Source organism: Cibotium barometz, chromosome 5, assembly GCF_041138505.1.
Source record: "Cibotium barometz isolate CiBa-2024 chromosome 5, ASM4113850v1, whole genome shotgun sequence".
NCBI lineage: Eukaryota > Viridiplantae > Streptophyta > Polypodiopsida > Cyatheales > Cibotiaceae > Cibotium > Cibotium barometz.
In genome coordinates, this window is record NC_141050.1 from 24,705,225 (window position 1) to 24,724,256 (window position 19,032).

General features: G+C 37.6%; 1 protein-coding gene and 1 non-coding gene across 2 annotated transcripts; one reads left to right on the top strand and one right to left on the bottom strand.

The window, feature by feature from the left end:
* Positions 1-478: 478 nt before the first annotated feature.
* On the top strand, positions 479-551 carry TRNAR-ACG (transfer RNA arginine (anticodon ACG)). The gene has a single exon. It is a non-coding gene; the product is annotated as a tRNA-Arg (tRNA).
* Positions 552-1,973: 1,422 nt separating this feature from the next.
* On the bottom strand, positions 1,974-5,507 carry LOC147638259 (transcription factor MYC2-like). The gene is made up of 2 exons (XM_086798174.1): positions 4,853-5,507; positions 1,974-4,682 (listed from the first exon to the last, which is right to left on the bottom strand). Exon 2 carries the CDS (start codon positions 4,675-4,677, stop codon positions 2,191-2,193), a length of 2,487 nt encoding a protein of 828 aa, XP_086654300.1. The 5' UTR covers positions 4,678-4,682; positions 4,853-5,507; the 3' UTR covers positions 1,974-2,190.
* Between the last annotated feature and the right edge of the window lie 13,525 nt (positions 5,508-19,032).

The following is a 19,032-nucleotide window of genomic DNA, read 5'->3' on the forward strand; positions in this document are numbered from 1 at the left end:
GTATTCAAGAAAAAGTTGTCATGGTACATTTATTACAAAATCTTTCCTTGACTAAAACCATACAAATTCTTAGAGATGGGTCCCACCAAAATCAAAATGACATTTGAACCTTAGAAAATCAAAATGATTTTGTGTCCTATAGGTGACTTTGCAAAGCAAAAATTGTCTTGTTTCAATTTTGTCTACCAAGGGAGGCAAAAAAGGGTAGCCAATGATTGATAGAGCAGATTGCTAAATTTGCAAAGATTTCACCCTAAAAATAATTAAATATAAGTGGAAGTTCGGGCTATCTTGCAGACTTATAGAGCTTTTATATCAAGATTTTGGTGGCCTATTTGAGCAAGGCTAAGTTTGTTCAAAAGAGTATTATAGTAAGTGTACAATATTATTATATTTATTCTCTCGTAACTTAAAAACGTACCCGTGGTACTAAATAGTTTATTATATATAAATTTTTAACTTACGTTTTTAACAGCAAGGTCCTGTGGCCCAATGGATAAGGCGCCGGTCTACGGAACCGGAGATTCTGGGTTCGATCCCCAGCAGGATCGGATCGCTTTTCTTTTTATCTGGTTACTATTTCATTTAGTAAGATGATTGGTCCTTGTTGTGATGGGTGTGACAGATCTGAAACTAGGCCTTATTAGATTGGGAGGGAATAACTCTTGAGAAAAAAAACTCAAGCTGGTTTTCAGTCTCGCAGGTGAGAGCTTCTACAGCTTACTCATGCATTCTGGAGACATTCTAGGCTGCGTAGCATAGCCATGAGGACGCTGGCAGGTGTGGGCAGACCAGCACACTGGCGGCGGAGGCAGCGGCTGCCTTCCACACACCAGGCCGAAGGAGATCGTATGGCAAGTATCCCCAGAGGATTTGCCCTGATGTGGCTATCATGACGGTAAGGCCATTGATGAGGTTGCTTTTGCATTGACTGGTGCTTGTTTAGGTCAGTAAGTTGCATCTAGTTGCCACATTTGCTACACTGACATACTGCATGTACATGACCCTTCTTAATGTGGAAACAAGGGGTGCACCCCATGGACGTGATGTACTGGATGTACATGGCAATTGCAATGTGGAAACAAGGGGTGCACCCCAAGGATATACTGGATGTATGTGACATCCCCTAAGTGGAAACAAGGATGGTGTGGCAATCTCACATCTCAATCTTTCATGTCCTACAAAGCATGTTCTTTCCTGTCCTTTCTTTGACCTATGGTACTATGTAGGCAAGAAGAACCTAAGGATGCAGGGAGTATTATGTAGCCACCCTCAATCCTTGTTCTACCTATGTGAGCTAAGAAGAACACATTTTACATTTGCATCCCCAGCTTCAATTTACTCATAAATATATAAAGCAAACACCTTTTTGGCTCACAATTATAAGCCCAAGCTAGTTAAATACATGAAGAATACACAGAACTAAGCCAAGTCACACTGACCCATATTGCCCATTACATGGGTAGTACCACTTTTGTTTTTGAACTTACTTCTTAGGGGTGCAAAAAGAGGAGAAAATAAATAGGACATCCCAAAATAATTGCAGCCCACTAGACCTGTGTGCACATTTTATATCTCATAAGCACGCTCATATGAGCCCTACAACATGGGCTCTATGAAGCTGGTGGTAGTTCCGGGGGGGTGTGTGTGTGTGTGTGTGTGTGTGTGTGTGTGTGCAGGAGATCAGGCCTGTCCACCCGTCCACGTTTCGGGGACTGCCTTACACATAACCTGCCCATTCTTTCTGTCAGAGCATCTGATGACAGGCAAGGGAAGCTACTTGTGGATGGGCATTCAAGCACATCCATAGCCTCCCATCCACTCTCTACACACTGACCCTCAGAGGAGCGTCTAAAAACTAGTCATGTATTCCTTTATGATTGTACATATATTTCATTTCAGAGGACGAGTCATTTAAAATACGAGAGAGAGAGAGTTGAAAACCGGAGGCTTTCCAAAAAGCAAAAACAAAGTGCAACCAAAACGATCACCTTTTCTAATCAGTTTCCCAGAGTTAGTACTGGTACATATAGCAACTACAAAGATTGATTATGTTCCCTTGCTTTTGAATCCAAGTAAGATATGAAGACCATGTTCTGATCCACATAATTTGTGCTCTTTAACTGCTCCCGTGTGCATGACAATCAGAGGTCCCAACTCCCGAGTCCCAATGCCATGGTATGCAGCTCCTCAACAGCAGTTACAATTCATGGCTCTCCTAGATAGGGCAGCCATAAGCTGCTCCTCTGTCATGTAACCAGAATTTCTCATGATCACAACGATTGTCTGACATAGCATGTCTTGCACTATGGCTATGGTTGAATGATCCACATCCAACTGCAGCTCTTGCAGAGCCACCATCATTTTCGCCACTGGATAATTTTCTCTTGAGCTTTCCACCCGGATTATGGCTTCTCTTCCAACAAGAAACCTTACATTGATGGTCATCCTGCCATGTGGGCACACAACAGAAGTTGAGCTCTTTGAATGTGAACCGGTGCTACGGATGGGTGGGACATCTTGACCAGCTTTGAAGTGGTTTTGATCATGAGACAACACACTTACACCCTCTCCATCTAGCTGAGCAAGCAGGTTACTGTTTCCTATCTCCAACTCATGGATTTTGGCCCTAAGCTCCTCTATACATGAAGTGGCATCTGCTAGTAGAGAGGCTTTGTCCATCTTAGACACATTAGGCACAACAGCTCTCAAGGCATAGAAGTGCTGGTTCATCTTCTCTCGCCTCTGGCGCTCTGCTTCCACATGATTCAAGGGTTCTTCCCTACCATTTGCTGGCTTCCTTCCCCTCTTCCGAGGCTTCTTATCAACAACCGACTGGCTGCAATCTGCATCTTTAAAGGAGGCCTCAGCATCTGAATGCTCGGATTCCACACTAGACCGGACAGCTCCATGTGCTTGCATTGTTACACCGTCTTCCTGAAGGGAAAAGACCGTCTTGTGCTCTTTGAAAGGCTTGTTTGAGTGGGCACTTTTTGTATCACTATGTGTTTGGGATGGCTTCTCAAGATTTGAAAGCTCTGCCAGTTTAATATCCTGCTTGTAGGCTGTGGTGTCTGGTGCTTTCAAAGATAGGGTTTGGGCATCAAGATCCCAAGGCTTGGCTGTATGGTTGTACGTTTGGGCATGTGATAATCCTAAACTCCCGGCAGCCTTGAGGACGTTATTACATGTTTTGGCTAGCATCCCATCTGTCTTCTCTTCAAGCTGATTGGCGTTATGAAGGTTGGGCGCCTTCACTACATCCATGCGGCCGTCAACATCTAAACCCCCCACAGGTTGAGTGTAGCTCAGCATTTCTGAAACCTTCAACACGTCAGTGTAGCTGTGAGCCACATGTGTTGTGCCAATCTGGCTTTGACCCTGCATTCCTGTAGCCTCTAGAGGCATTGCTGGCATGCCATGCTGGCTGAAATGCTGCATGTCCGCATGCTTTGCAATTTGCATAAAATTTTGCGGCTCTGCTGAGGTGGCAACTTGAATATGATTCCACATTTCTCCCGCCCTCACCGCATTACTGTATGTCATCAGATATGATGACTCTTCTATATTTTCCACCTCTTCTGTCTGCTTATAACTGTGACATTCTAGGGATCCAAGCTGAACATCAACCTTAGATGGCTGATAATGTAGCTTTGAACTAACTCTGTTACGATCAAACATGTCTGCTTCAATCTTAACGTTCTGTGTACTGTGTGGAGCTGTTAAAACAGGATTCTGAGTAGATGAGGTGATCCCCTCACCAACATGACTGCCCTCAGCTTGGTGATAAATACTAGGTTGCCACATCATTGGCAACATCTTTCCACTCTCATTTTCTGCAAAAATCATGTCTGCATAAGGTGTATCTTCTGTGAAACTCCTTGGACTATGAAAATATGGCATGTCACCTTTTGACAACAAAGAACCTAGAGATGTGTTTTCATAGGCATCCTCATCAAAAGAATGTGTGATGATGCTTAAGAGGGTAAAGTCCTCCCCAATTACCTCTGTTGATCCAAGCTCCAAGACTCCCCTCAGTGTCGGGACACATACAATTGTTCGAATGCCGAACTGCTGGGCAAGCTCTGCCCTTTCACAATTCTGCCCCTGGAGTTGGTCTGAGCCCTTAAGCCAAACATGCTGTGAGTTTCGGAATGCCCTGCCGGGGGTTGCAGTCCCGATCGGGAACGAGTACATCATAGAGACCAGGAAAAACCATTCTGTATCGGTAACATCAGCTTCTAGAACATCTAAACTAGCAGATGCTGCAGAATCCTCTCCATTATGGGTGACAAGGGCTTGCAATTCTCTTAAGATCCTTCTTCTCAGCTGCTGATCAGCCTCACGAACTGCTACTGGCTTTGTTGGGCTCTTCTGCTCGCCCTCCTTGGGGTTGAAGTAACCATCACCCCATCCGAGAACTTGCTCATGATTGAAGGCGTTTGTGAGTTGCCAAAAGATAGCATAGGCCCACGTCTCTGAGCTACTCTCTACAAGGGATTGTAGTCTTTGTTGAAGTCGATCTTCACGGCTGGATGGGACTATTGCAGCGGCAGGCTGCTCAGCTTGGGGCCACAGACTCTCCTCATTTGAAGAGAAGCTCATAAAGGCCTCAAGAATGGCATTGTCATCATTCCACCAATGGCCCCCGGCCATCAGGTCATTGTAGGTGTTCATCTCAACTATAATTATACAAGTAATTACATGAGTTAAAGCTTGATTGATATGGATGTAGTGAGGACCTTGAGGGATCCAGAAGCCCACAGTGGCATCATGCGATAGCCATGTGTATGTGAGATTATCAGGTGCTAATAAGTAAGACTCAAAATGCCCAGTGGGAAAAAAAAGTTACCTTACTGAGAATGGAAAGCCTCTTCTGCCTGCTGAAGTCTGCAAACCTTAGAAGGAGAAGGTTGGGGGCACAGGAGAAAAAAGATCATCTGGCCGGCTGTACCCAATTATTACAAGAAACAGAGGAAATGGGCTTTGAAGTACACCCTTTGTGGAGCTTGTCCACATATGGACTGACTGCCCAATTCTCTGTTTTTCTTCAAAAAAACGCTGCTTTTCTCTGTGGGGAATTCACAATCTGGCTCTAGTTTGCAAAACGTTGCACATTCTGCAAGATCCCACCTGCTGTAGCCCAGTGCAACACAATCAAAGAGAGGAATATTTCCTGTGGAGCTATGAAGCTGATCCTTCTGAGTGCGCGCGCACACACGCAGGGAGAGAGACGTGTGTGTGCAGTTGGTAGCTTGAAAGCTAATGAGAAAATAGAAAGACGAAATCACGTCAAATGAAGGGAGAGAGAGAGAGAGAAAGAGAGGGACGTCGCTGTACATTTCTAGCTCGAAAGCTTTTGAGAAAGTAGACAGAGATGGAGTTACAGCAGAGAAAGAGAGCTGTACAATTTCTAGCGGCGGGGAAGCTAGTGAGAAAATTCAGAGAGGAGAGGGCTCTACTGGAAGAGTAGAGAGAGACAACTAGTGAGAGAACTCTTGCAAGCTGGTGAGAAAATAGAGAGAGAGGAGAGACGCTACGTGAGAGAGAGAAAGAGAGAGAGAGAGAGAGAGAGAGAGGAGAATGCAACAGCGTGAGAGAGAGAGAGAGAGAGTAAAGAAAGACGAAATTACAGCAAATAAAGTGAAATGTATAGATTGGTACAAAATAAAGTATGTAAATGGTACAATAGCTATTATGTATAATAATAATAAATGAAATGTATAGTTTGGTGTAACTAAATTATGTGATTATAATAAACCAAATAATTCATTTGAAACGTATAAATTACAATAAACAAATTGCCCATTTCTTCAAGTTGAAACTTGATATGACCAAATTAGCAATGTTCAATCTCAGTTATGAGCAATATGTCACTTTATTAATTGTCTCTTTTTTCCTTCTAAATTCAAAAAAAATGGTTTAAATATCCTATTGGGCACTTTTGTTGATGTTAAACTTTGACAATTGGAAGTCTTCAAATGTGATTGAGTTTGATTCTACCTCTTAGGCTTAGGACAAAGAAGTGGGCCACAAATCAAAAATCTTTTTTACCCATCTTTCATTATTGATTATTTGATCCTTTTCCATGTGGCAATCTACACCTCTCTCATATCAGTTTTACCTACTCCTTTGCTTCCATGTTTAGTATGTGGGTGTGTAGTGTGTTTGGTAAGAGATTTGATTCTCTAAGTGGGGGCTTGAGTCAAATCTCACTACCTATAGCTCTTACATATGCGAAAGTGCCATCACTACTATAATTAGAGCTGTGTCTCATGTATAATTGGAAGGCTATGTAAGGCATTTAAGTGATGTAAGTGTTCCATGTCCCATGGAATAATTTTGACTTACACAACTAAATTGCAAGTGGCTCTAGTAAATGTTTAGTCCATCTATTGTGGGTATGACTTGCAAGAACTTGGTTGAGTAATATTTCCTTTTTCTTTGACCCCACTAACATTCTCTTCTTACATTAAAAAAAAACAACAATACAATCACTCCATTTTTTAAACAAAGGAACTTGCATAGAGCAAAATGACTTGTCTACTTGCATGACTTACCTTCAAGTCAAGGAAAACATGCCAAGTCGGCGTGGGATAAATAATTGATTACTCATTTGAATTGCGTTTATAAGATGAGTTTTCTAATGTCATAGCCAAGCAAGCGCTTTATTCAATCGATATTTTTCCATTAGTGTGGTCTCAGTAGTAATCAAAGAGGTCACATGCTCGGTTATGATGTGGAAAAATGTGATCCATAGATGGGAGAAGGTGAGTTGCGATGGCTTTTAACTCAATGAATCATCCAACCCTCATAGCTAGTTTGACACCTATGCTTCCCTCATAATTATATGCTCTTCTATTTTGGATCACCTTAAGCTACTTACACCTCTCCTCATGCTCACCCCATGAGTAGGGACTTGAAGATGTGAGATTTCACGCCCAAGCTAATAACCAACCAATATTGGACCCCATGAACATGATGAATGATAAGGCTTATTGGTGTTTCACTAGCCTAAGGGCCAATTGCATACCATAGCTTCTCACAACCACTCAACATGAAAAGAGGCATGCAACTCTCAACCAAATAGTGCTTTAGGAAGGAAGAGAGGTCTAGTTCAAACTCTCAACAACCAAGTAGTGATCTCAACCTTTAGGAAGGAAGAGAGGTCTAGTTCAAACTCCCTAGCAACTCGTGTCCATTTTTTCAAATATGTACGATTGAAGTTAAAAGTGAGAAAGGGGGATATTTTAGCTTCCTAGTTGCTACTTGAAAAGACTAGGTATAATAAGCATGTAATTTAAATGATTAAAATCTTGAATGCAATCATGAAAGGATAATAATGTTGTTGAAGATTTGTCTCATTGTGGTAGTAAACTAACACATGCCTACATAATGTTGTTGAAGATTTGTCTCAGTGTGGTAGTAAACTAACAAATACCTACATGTAAATGAATTTCTACAACCTAGATGTGATTTGTCTTAGTGTGGTAGTAAACTAACACGTGCCTGTATTTAAATGAAATTCTACAACCTAGATGTGATTTATCTCAGTGTGGTAGTAAACTAACACATGCCTATATGTCAAGGAATTTCTACAACCTAGATGTAATTATAGATTTGGTATGATTATCAACTAAGTTATCTTGCAATAGTTTAGATTACTTTTTGCAAATGTGAGGATATGTTTTGGAAGTTTTAAGTCATGTTAGAAGATGAAATGATGTTAAAGTAAAGTATCTTAGGGAAAGGAAATAAGTAAACAGAAGCTATGTATATTACATTCTTTACACTAGTTTTAAGACATGTTAGGAGATGTAATGATGTTAAAGTAAAGTACCTTAGGGAAAGGAAATAAATAAAAAGAAATTATGTAGATGAAAAATGGCTATTATATATATTTACAAATGCAAAAATAATTTAAGATAAATTTAAATCATGGTGGTAATTTTTTAGTGTGAAAAAATGAATATGAATAATGGGTGTTTCATTATCGCTCCAAAGTTACAAATTCATTTTCATTTTGATGATGTTGGCATGTAATTGTGATAAAGATCAATGAGATGTGGCTGTTATTAGACTTATCATGAAATTGTGATGAATATAGATGAGTAATGACTACTAGATAAGTGATCCTTTTAGTGGTGATGGTGTTTTAGTATCATGATTTAACACGTGTTGAATATTGTTATATCCTTGTTGTTCAAAATTGATAAGTTGCATAGTGCAAAATATAATATGCTTTTCATACAAAAATTATGAAAAGAGAAGTAAATTAACAAAAATTTTTTAAGAAAAATAAATGTTCATGACATGGTAAGGAATTAATGATTCTTGACAATTATGAAAATTTTGGCATGTAAATTATGTGGTTTATTGACATGAGAGTGAGGTTTCAATCGACACTAAATGGGTAACTTACTCTTGCTACAACGGGAAGGTAAAATAGGTCACGTGCCATCCCCCACTTAATGGGTAACTTACTCTTGCTACAACGAGAGGGTAAAATAGGTAAGCACTTAATGGGTAACTTACTCTTGCTACAACGTAAGGGTAAAATAGGTCACGTGCCATCCCCCACTCTAAGGAGTAGATAATCCCCTCCCTTCTAATCACATCTATTTATGTCAAGAGGGGATGAGATAAATAAATTTGAATTTCTAGTAGGAGGAGGTCAAGAGGGGTTGAGATAAATAAATGTGATAATCCCCTCCCTTATAATTGCATCTATTTATGTCAAGAGGGGGCGAGACAAATAAATGTGAATTTCTAGTAGGAGGTCCACACACATATGCCAATGTGAGGGTGAATAAATAGCAAGATAAAATACTGATTTCCTCATTCTTTGAATGTAGATAAATGGAAGAAGGTCCACAATCATATTATTTTGCATAGGGGTAAAGCAATGGGGGTGGTGAAGCAATTATAGTCCGAGCTTACTGGTGGGGGGGTAATTAAACTCCTAGCTCATTGGTGTGGTGACAAAATTTGGTTGTGGGTGGCATAATTCAACAACAAAAAATATATGGCATACGGTGTTTGGAAATGATCCTATTCATTATGATAGTTTAATTAGAAAGATAGTCGAACATGATGCAAAAACAAAAAATATATGGCATACAATGTTTGGAAATGATCCTGATTCACATTGGAAAATGCGATAGAACTTTTTCACAACAAAAATGAAGGAATGCATGCTGAAGTTTTTGTGGATAGTTTGCTCATGTATACACAGATGGGCTTACTTATTTGGTTTTTAGTCTTGAGCTCCTTTGCTTGTGTATACATAGATGGGCTTGTGTATTTGGTTTTTAGTCTTGAGCTCCTTTGTCGAGACTAAAATTAAACCAATATTTCATGACCGTCCCCTTTACTTTCTATCCCTATTTTCCATTACATATCCAAGTCAATGCAAGCTATTCTTTGTCACCTCAATATTTTTGATGAACATCTCTTTTTCTAAACTATCTCCCTATCCCCATGAGTCTGTGATGAATCTATAGTGTGCCTTCATACATGGGAGTCTAAACAATATGAGTGGCTTGTGGTAGTGTTGGTGTACTCTTGGATGTTGCTCTACTCATTAAGACTTCTAAATTGGGTGCATCTCCCACATGCGTACTAGTCATATAAGCATATTTCTTTGCACTTTGCAATATAGCATTTTCCTTGTTGCTTACACATGAATCATACAATGTGACCTTTGACTTGTTTCCCTTCCCGATTAGCCAGCTCCCATCATGTATGCACTCAACTAGGTGCGATCTTGGAGTGCGTACTTCTTCAAGTGGAATTTTTTGTACAATAAGAGTAAAAAAATGAACAATCAATAATCATAATGATGTAATAAAATTAGATATCTCCTAATCACTAATGGAAAAAGGGTTTTGTATTGACCACATACATAAGATTCCTCCAATTTGGTCCTCTCCACCAATTCCTTATGATTTGACCTTGAACAATCACGTCCTCCTTGGTCTTACATGTTCTCAACTTTTCGCGCATGGATATATGTTCTTTTTGTAGTTCTTCTTGTAGAGCCTTCTTTATGTATTTGTTTGTGTGTGTGTTGGTATAGACTTTGTTCCCACAATGAAAAAGACAAGACCTTTCTCGACCCTCCATAATTTTGTCAGCATCTCCATTATATATACGTCTCTTATTGCTCCCCAATATGATGATGCCTCGTCTACCATCAGTCCATATAAATTTGCATTGTCAAAGATACATTGCCTCATGGTAGTGTTCAACATATTCCTAAACACAATTTGGGATATCCCAAAACAGTCCATATAAATTTGCATTGTCAAAGATACATTGCCTCATGGTAGTGTTCAACATATCCCAAAACACAATTTGGCTTGTCGTGTCTTCCTCCTTCATTTCAAAGGTTGCTATGATTATGAGTTCTTATACACTGCCCCAACAATGTACACCATGTTTAACCAACATAAAAAATAGAATCCCAAGCATCATTTAATGTAGGATATAAATTTACTTACCTTGGATCATACACATGGCAAGCCATTGTTGACCATTGAGGCATCCATGAAACACTCTATGACTGTGGCCAAATTGAGCATTTGATTATGTAAGTCACCATTTCTATCTCTTCTCATCTGGTTTACAAGATCCACACCAAAAGTAGGTCCCTTTGTTGACATTTTAAAGGCCAAACATCTTTCTTCTAGTAATCCTTACCTTGGAAACCGACTTCCATGAAAGAAAGAATACGTTGATCTCTTCCTGAGTGCTAAATAAACTATCAAAGCCATTGGCATCTTTCTTTTCTTTTCTTGTGCAATAGTTATCCTAAAATGGATGATAGAAGATGATTCAAAGTGTTTGTAAGTAAGTTACCTAGATGTTAACAATAGTCAATAAATAAAATAACAACCAAAGGGTGAGATTGAATATTTGCTTCCCACTCTGATTGAATATTTGCTCACCTCTAATTCTCACTAAGGGTGTAAATTCTTCAAGGAGATTTGTTAGTTCAACATCTCTAAGTGGATTTGACTCTATTGTTTCTTCTTTACTCTCATCTCTTAACAAAGAGCTATCCTTTTCTACATGAGATTGAATATTTGCTTCCCACTCTGATTGAATATTTGCTCACCTCTAATTCTCACTAAGGGTGTAAATTCTTCAAGGAGATTTGTTAGTTCAACATCTCTAAGTGGATTTGACTCTATTGTTTCTTCTTTACTCTCATCTCTTAACAAAGAGCTATCCTTGTCTACACTCATTTAGGGCTTCCTTGGTTCTGCATTCCTTTCAACTTTGCTCACATGTGCAACCAAATTTCTAGTTTTCTCTATCATGTTCTTGAAGTGTGTAGTTGTACATCATGGTTATGGGCACCAACATGTACCTTTAACCTTCTTTACTCTCCTCTCTTAACAAAGATCTATCCTTTTTTACATTCATTTAGGGCTTCCATGGTCCTGTATTCCTGTCAACTTTGATCACATGTGCAATCAAGTGTCTAGTTTTATTTATCATGTTCTTGAAGTGCTACGTTGTACATCATGGTTATGGTCACCAACACGCACCATTAACCTTGCCATGGTTTGCAAAGGAGGTATCACATACATTACAAGATGCTTCAAAATGTTTGCAAGTTACCAGGATGTTAATAATAGTCGATAAATAATGATAATCACCAAAGGGTTAGATTGAATATTTTCTCACCTTTGATTCTCTACCAAGGGAGTCAATTCTTAAAGGAGATCTGTCAGTTTAGCATCTCCCAAAATGGATTTCACTCTATTGTTTCTTATTCACTCTCCTCTCTACAACCAAGTTTTTGTTATAACTATGTACAACATGCACAGTCAGGGGTAGCTTGATAGTACCACTTTTAAGGTTGCTTTAATAAAGTCCACAAAATCTTCCCTTTTCAAGGCTTTGATATACATTTCTGAATCTTTATTTTAATAACCTTTGTATAGGGGTAGCTTGATCTTGATCCAACTTACTAGCCTATGGCTTCTTATAGATCCCTTTCAATGTTCATTGGTATGTTTCTGTGCCTTCACACAACACCCTCTAGTTCTTATCTGCTCATCTTATAGTGATACGATATTATGTCTCTTCTTTCCTCTCTTCTTTTGGCTCCTAGTTTTTTCTCTTTGTCCTTGGGATGTTAGCGGTTTCATATCGATGCTCCTCATTCTTCTTTTGTCTTCCCACCCTAGGGCTCTTCTTTCTCCTAGTTTCTCCTCTTTGCTTAATATTTCATTTTTCTTTCTCCTTCAAGCATTATTTTTCTTGGCTATTCTCCTTTTTGGATCTTCTTCTCCCTTGGTTCTTCCCCTTCTTGGGTTGTCTTTCTCTCTCTTTTCTTCTTCTTCTTGGTTCTTCATTTTCTTGGCTTTTCTTTCTCTCAAATCTTCTTTTCTCTCTTTTTATTGGGATTGCATAAACCACTCATACCACCAACAAAATACCAAGGGTAGATAAACCACTACCTCTATCAACCTAAATCCACCTTGATTTGGCCAAACCATGGTTTTCTGAAACTAATGAGAATTACCCTTAGCCTAATTAGTTAAATTAATGTGCACACACATATAGTGGTGCATACCAATTTATTTTTCTAAGGGAGAGTTGTGCAATTTTGGCCCTAATATTTTTAATTAAGTACTAACACTTGGCATATAGTGGTGCTTACCAATTTATTTTTCTAAGGGAGAGCCATGCAATTTTGGCCCTAATATTTTTAATTAAGTATTAAACTTGGCTTAATATTTTTTATTCTCTTTTCCTAAATAATTTTATCATTTAACCTTTTGACCTATGTTAAAGTACAGGTGTGAACACTAGGGTGCACCACCGAGGGTCTTCTCATTTTTTGCATATGAACCTTGCTACTTTATCTTGGGAAAAAAAACTCTTTCTATTTTAATATTTTTATTCGTAAATTTTATTTAAATGAAAATATTTTTCATAGATAATGAAACTTATTGCTTAATAAGAGAGATCTTACATAAGTTTTTACTAATTTTGAACAACATGACATGGAGACATTCACAGATTTAGTGGCATCCATTTAGAAAGCCTCTCGTAGTATAAGTATTATATCTTGCTTAGAGATACAAGGACTACTCATGGAGTATAAGTATTATCTTGCTTAGAGATACAAGACATAAAGGGAGTTCCATCAAAATCAATAAATAACATATTGCCAATAGTAGATGATAGGGTAGTAGCTTATGGTGCATGTAAAACAAGGATGTAAAACATAAGGAGGACATACAAATGCTACTAGATATGGGATTCATCTATGAAATTGAGCACATTGAAGTATGTCACTAATTATAATTATTCCTAAGAGGAATAAAAATCTTTAAATTTGTATCAATGTCAAGAAGCATAAATACATGAAATAAGAGATATTATTACCCTTTTATCTTTGTGGAGGATACATTGGAAAGGGTTGTAGGGTATTAAGTAGATAACTTTTTTGATGAATTTAGTGATGGGTAAAAATAAGTTATCTTTAAATCCAAAAATCAACATAAGATGGCGTTAGTAACTAAAGGGGAATTAATGACACATAAATTTATGTCATTTGGGTTATGTTATATCCTTTCTTGTAAATATTTGTTGAAGGTTTATGTGTGTGCTCAAACTAGTTGGAGCACTTGGCACATCTTAGGGGCATTAATGACATATAAATTGATGCTATTTGGGTTATGGATTACCCTTTCTTGTAAATATTTGTTGGTTGATGGTTTATGTGTGCACTCAAACTAGTTGGAGCACTTGGCACATCTTAGGGAAGTGCTAGAGTGAAGTGTTGATGGTTTATGTGTGCACTCAAACTAGTTGCAGCACATGGCAGAGTCTTTGAGAAGTGTTAGAGCAATGCAAGTTTAATAGAATCACATTTAACTCACTCAAATTCTATTTTAGGGTAATCAAGTAGTGTTCTTAGGTCATGTGGTCTATTAGCATAGAATACTCATGGCTGAAGCCAATATCAAGTTCATCATCATTATTAGCATTTAATACCCATGGTTGAAGTCAATATTATCAAGTTCATTATTAATTTACCACCACCTTAAAACTTCAAGGGTATTCAAATCTTCATGGACCACATGGGGTATTTACTTCATCCTAGAATTTGAAATGATTATCAAGTCACTTTACAAATTAATGATGAAATTTATGCCGACCAAGGAATATAAAGATATGCTTAATGATGTAGGCCTTGAATAACACACCAATTCTTAGAATGCATAATTGGGAACCTAATTGGAAAGTGGAATTTACATAACATCTATTTTTCCTCACAAGAAATGAATAATGTTCTATAGAATTACTCAAAAATTGATTGGCTATAGTGGAAACATTTTGTCATTATCTCATTGCCAATAAGTTTAGCTTCTATGTGGATCATCAGTTATTTTATTATGGGTGAAATAAAATTTTATAAATGGAAGGATATTAAGATGGATCTTGATGCTTCTAGAGCATGAATTTAAGATAGCAACATTGCATGGAAGATCATCTATCCATGATTATGAATAGGGTACAGATAGGGCCATGTGATGAGCTCATGAATGCTACCTTGTTTTTGAAATAAGTAGAAGGTTATACAAATGTTCTTTCTTGTATAAAATAGATTGTTTGAAATGAATAGAAAGTTAATAAAAGGTTCTTTATTGTATAAAATATATTGTGTGATAGAATTGGTTGAAGATATCATGGATGGAATGTGTGATTTAAATTTATCATAAGATGATACAACGAAATTGTAATTCCACCAATCGGTGTGGAATGCTTGGTTGAACACAATGCTAATCAATACACTTAAATGCACTAAGATTTGATGGACAACAAGCACAATACAAGATGTAATTTGTTGAATTTACAAGACACACAATGAGTTGCAAGAACAGCCGGCCCCTCCCTCAAATAGTGTATATTAATCTTGGGAGAATCAAGTACATAGTGTCATGGGCATTTTCGACCAGATTTCCATACCATGCGCTTGGCCTTGGGATGTCTTGGCAAATTTTGGGCCTCGTGATTGGTGCCTATTTAGCCTCGAAACCTTCCCCTAAGCCTGTTGACCAAATCCCTATGGCATCCCTACAAGTGATGGACCTGGCATCCCTTCTTGCTTAACTTGGAGCCCATGTGAACATAATTCATTGATGCTCCACTTCCATTTCAATCCAATTGTAGGCATAACTTGCTCTCTCTCCCTCAAAAAAAGACGTGTGGTCTTGCTCTTCATAAATAAAGGTCGTAGTTCACACCGTTGAACTTAAACTCAGTGCATTTTCCTCCGGAATAACTATGACACTGGGCTCCCATGACCCTAGTCTACATAATTTGCCACCATCTCTGGGTTTTATTGGTTCTTGTACTCGCATTGTACTTGTTCTCAATCTCTCACCTCGCTCTCCAGAGTAATCGCTCTAGAGCATTGCACTCGCATTGCACTTGTTCTCAATCTCTCACCTCACTCTCCAGAGTAATCGTTCTCAATCTCTCACCTCACTCTCCAGAGTAATCGCTCTCCAGAGTAATCGCTCTAGAGCAATCCCTCTAAAGCAATCACTCTAGAGTAATTGCTTTAGAGTAATCACTCTAGAGTAATTGCTCTAGTGTAATTGCTTTAGAGTAATCACTCTAGAGTAATTGCTTTAGAGTAATCACTCTACAATAGTGCTCTAGAGGACTCTAGAGTAATTGCTACAATAGTCTAGAGCACTACTATAGAGTAATCACTCTAGAGTAATTGCTTTAGAGTACTTTACAATAGTACTCTAAAGTAATTGCTAGAGTAATTGCTTTAGAGTAATCACTCTACAATAGTACTCTAGAGTAATTGCTTTAGAGTAATCACTCTACAATAGTACTCTAGAGTAATTACTAGAGTAATTGCTTTAGAGTAATCACTCTACAATAGTGCTCTAGAGTAATTACTAAAGTAATTGCTAGAGTAATTGCTTTAGAGTAATCACTCTACAATAGTGCTCTGAGTAACACTAGAGTAGTGCTCTAGAGTAATCACTCTCTATAGAAGTGCTCTAGAGTAATCGTTCTAGAGTTAATCACTCTATATAGAAGTGCTCTAGAGTAATCGTTCTAGAGTTAATCACTCTATAGTAATGCTTTAGAGTAATCACTCTATAGTAGTACTTTAGAGTGATTATCTTTAAAGTACTACTATAGAGTGATCACTCTAAAGCACTCCTTTAGAGTGATTAACTCTAAAGTACTACTATAGAGTGATCACTCTATAGTAGTGCTTTAGAGTAATCACTCTAAAGCACTCCTACAGAGTGATCACTCTATAGTAGTGCTTTAGAGTAATCACTCTATAGTAGTGCTTTAGAGTAATTGCTCTAAAGTAGTACTATAGAGTAATCACTCTATAGTAGTACTTTAGAGTAATCGCTCTAAAGTAGTACTATCGAGTAATCACTCTATAGCACTGTACTATAGAGTAATCACTCTATAGCTAGAGAGTAATTGCTCTAAAGTAGTACTATCGAGTAATCACTCTATAGCAGTGCTATAGAGTGATTACTCTATAGCAGTGCTATAGAGCGATTACTCTCTAAAGCACTGCTATAGAGCGATTACTCTCTAAAGCACTGCTATAGAGTGATTACTCTATAGCAGTGCTATAGAGTGATTACTCTATAGCAGTGCTATAGAGCGATTACTCTCTAAAGCACTGCTATAGAGTGATTACTCTCGATAGTACTACTTTAGAGCGATTACTCTCGAAAGCACTGCTATAGAGTGATTACTCTCGATAGTACTACTTTAGAGCGATTACTCTCTAAAGCACTGCTATAGAGTGATTACTCAATAGTACTACTTTAGAGCGATTACTCTCTAAAGCACTGCTATAGAGTGATTACTCTATAGTACTACTTTAGAGCAATCACTCTAAAGTAGTACTATAAAGTAATCACTCTATAGCAGTGCTTTAGAGTAATCGCTCTATAGTAGTGCTCTAGAGTAATCACTCTATAGCAGTGCTTTAGAGTAATCGCTCTATAGTAGTGCTCTAGAGTAATCACTCTCTATAGAAGTGATCTAGAGTAATACTTTAGAGTGATTGCTCTAAAGTAGTACTATAGAGTAATCACTCTATAGCAGTGCTTTAGAGTAATCGCTCTATAGTAGTGCTCTAGAGTAATCACTCTCTATAGAAGTGATCTAGAGTAATCACTCTCTATAGAAGTACTCTAGAGTGATCACTTTAGAGTTATCACTCTCTATAGAAGTGATCTAGAGAAATCACTCTCTATAGAAGTGCTCTAAGTACTCTAGTAGTGCTTTAGAGTAATCACTTTAGAAGTACTATAGAGTAATCACCCTAGAATAATCACTCTAAAGTAATTGCTTTAGAGTAATCACCCTAGAGTAATTGCTTTAGAATAATAACCCTATAGAAATTGCTTTAGGGTAATCACTCTAGAGTAATTGCTTTAGGGTAATCACTCTAGAGTAATTGCTTTAGAGTAATAATCCAAGAGTAATTGGTTTAGAGCAATCACCCTAGAGCAATTTCTTTAGAGTAATCACCCTAGAGTAATTGCTTTATATTAATCACCATGATCACCCTAGAGCACCCTAGAGTAATTGCTTTATATTAATCACCATGATCACCCTAGAGTAATTGATTTAGAGTAATCACTCTAGAGTAATTGCTTTAGAGTAATCACCCTAGAGTAATTGCTTTAGAGTAATCACCCTAGAGTAATTACTTTAGATTAATCACCCTAGATTAATCACCCTACAATAATTGCTTTATAGTAATTACCCTAGAGTAATTGCTTTAGAGTAATCACCCTAGAGTAATTGCTTTAGAGTAAGCACTCTCTATGGAAGTGCTTTATAGTAATCACCCTCTATAGAAGTGCTCTAGAGTAATCACTCTCTATAGAAGTGCTCTAGAGTAATCACTCTAGTAGTTCTTTAGAGTAATCACCCTAGTAGTGATTTAGAGTAATCACCCTAGTAGTGATTTAGAGTAATCACCCTAGTAATGCTTTAGAGTAATCACTCTCTATAGAAGTGCTCTAGAGTAATCACTCTAGAGTAATCTATAGAAGTGCTCTTGAGTAATCACTCTAGTAGTGCTTTAGAGTAATCACCCTAGAATAATCACTCTAAAGTAATTGCTTTAGAGTAATCACTCTCTATAGAAGTTCTTTAAAGTAATCACCTGGAGTAATCTATAGAAGTGCTCTAGAGAGTAATCACTTAGAAGTGCTCTAGAGTAATCTATAGAAGTGCTCTAAAGTAATCACTTTTTTAGAGTAATCTATAGAAGTGCTCTAGAGTAATCACTCGAGTAATCTATAGAAGTGTTCTTGAGTAATCACTCTAGTAGTGCTTTAGAGTAATCACCCTAGAATAGTCACTCTAAAGTAATTGCTTAAGTAATCACCCTAGAGTAATTGCTTTTAGAGTAATCACTTAGAATAATTTCTTTAGAGTAATCACTTAGAATAATTGATTTAGAGTAATCACTCTCTATAGAAGTGCTCTAGAGTAATTGCTTTAGAGTAATCACTCTCTATAGAAGTGCTCTAGAGTAATTGCTTTAGAGTAATCACTCTCTATAGAAGTTCTCTAGAGTAATTGCTTTAGAAGTAATCACTATAGAAGTTCTCTATAGAAGTTCTCTAGAATAATTGCTTTAGAGTAATCACTCTCTATAGAAGTGCTCTAGAGTAATTGCTTTAGAGTAATCACTCTCTAGAGTAATTGCTTTAGAGTAATCACTCTCTATAGAAGTGCTCTAGAGTAATCACTCTCTATAGAAGTCCTCTAGAGTAATCATTCTAGAGTAATCACTCTCTATAGAAGTGCTCTACAGTACTCACTTTAGAGTAAACACGTTAGAGTAATCACTCTATTAGTGCTTTAGAGTAATCGCTTTAGAAGTGCTTTAAAGTAATCGCTTTAGAAGTGCTCTAGAGCAATCACTCTATTAGTGCTTTAGAGTAATCGCTTTAGAAGTGCTTTAAAGTAATCACTTTAGAAGTG

Coding starts and splice junctions, on each gene's coding strand:
- LOC147638259 (XM_086798174.1), bottom strand. CDS start 4,677: ATGAACACCTACAATGACCTGATGGCCGGGGGCCATTGGTGGAATGAT.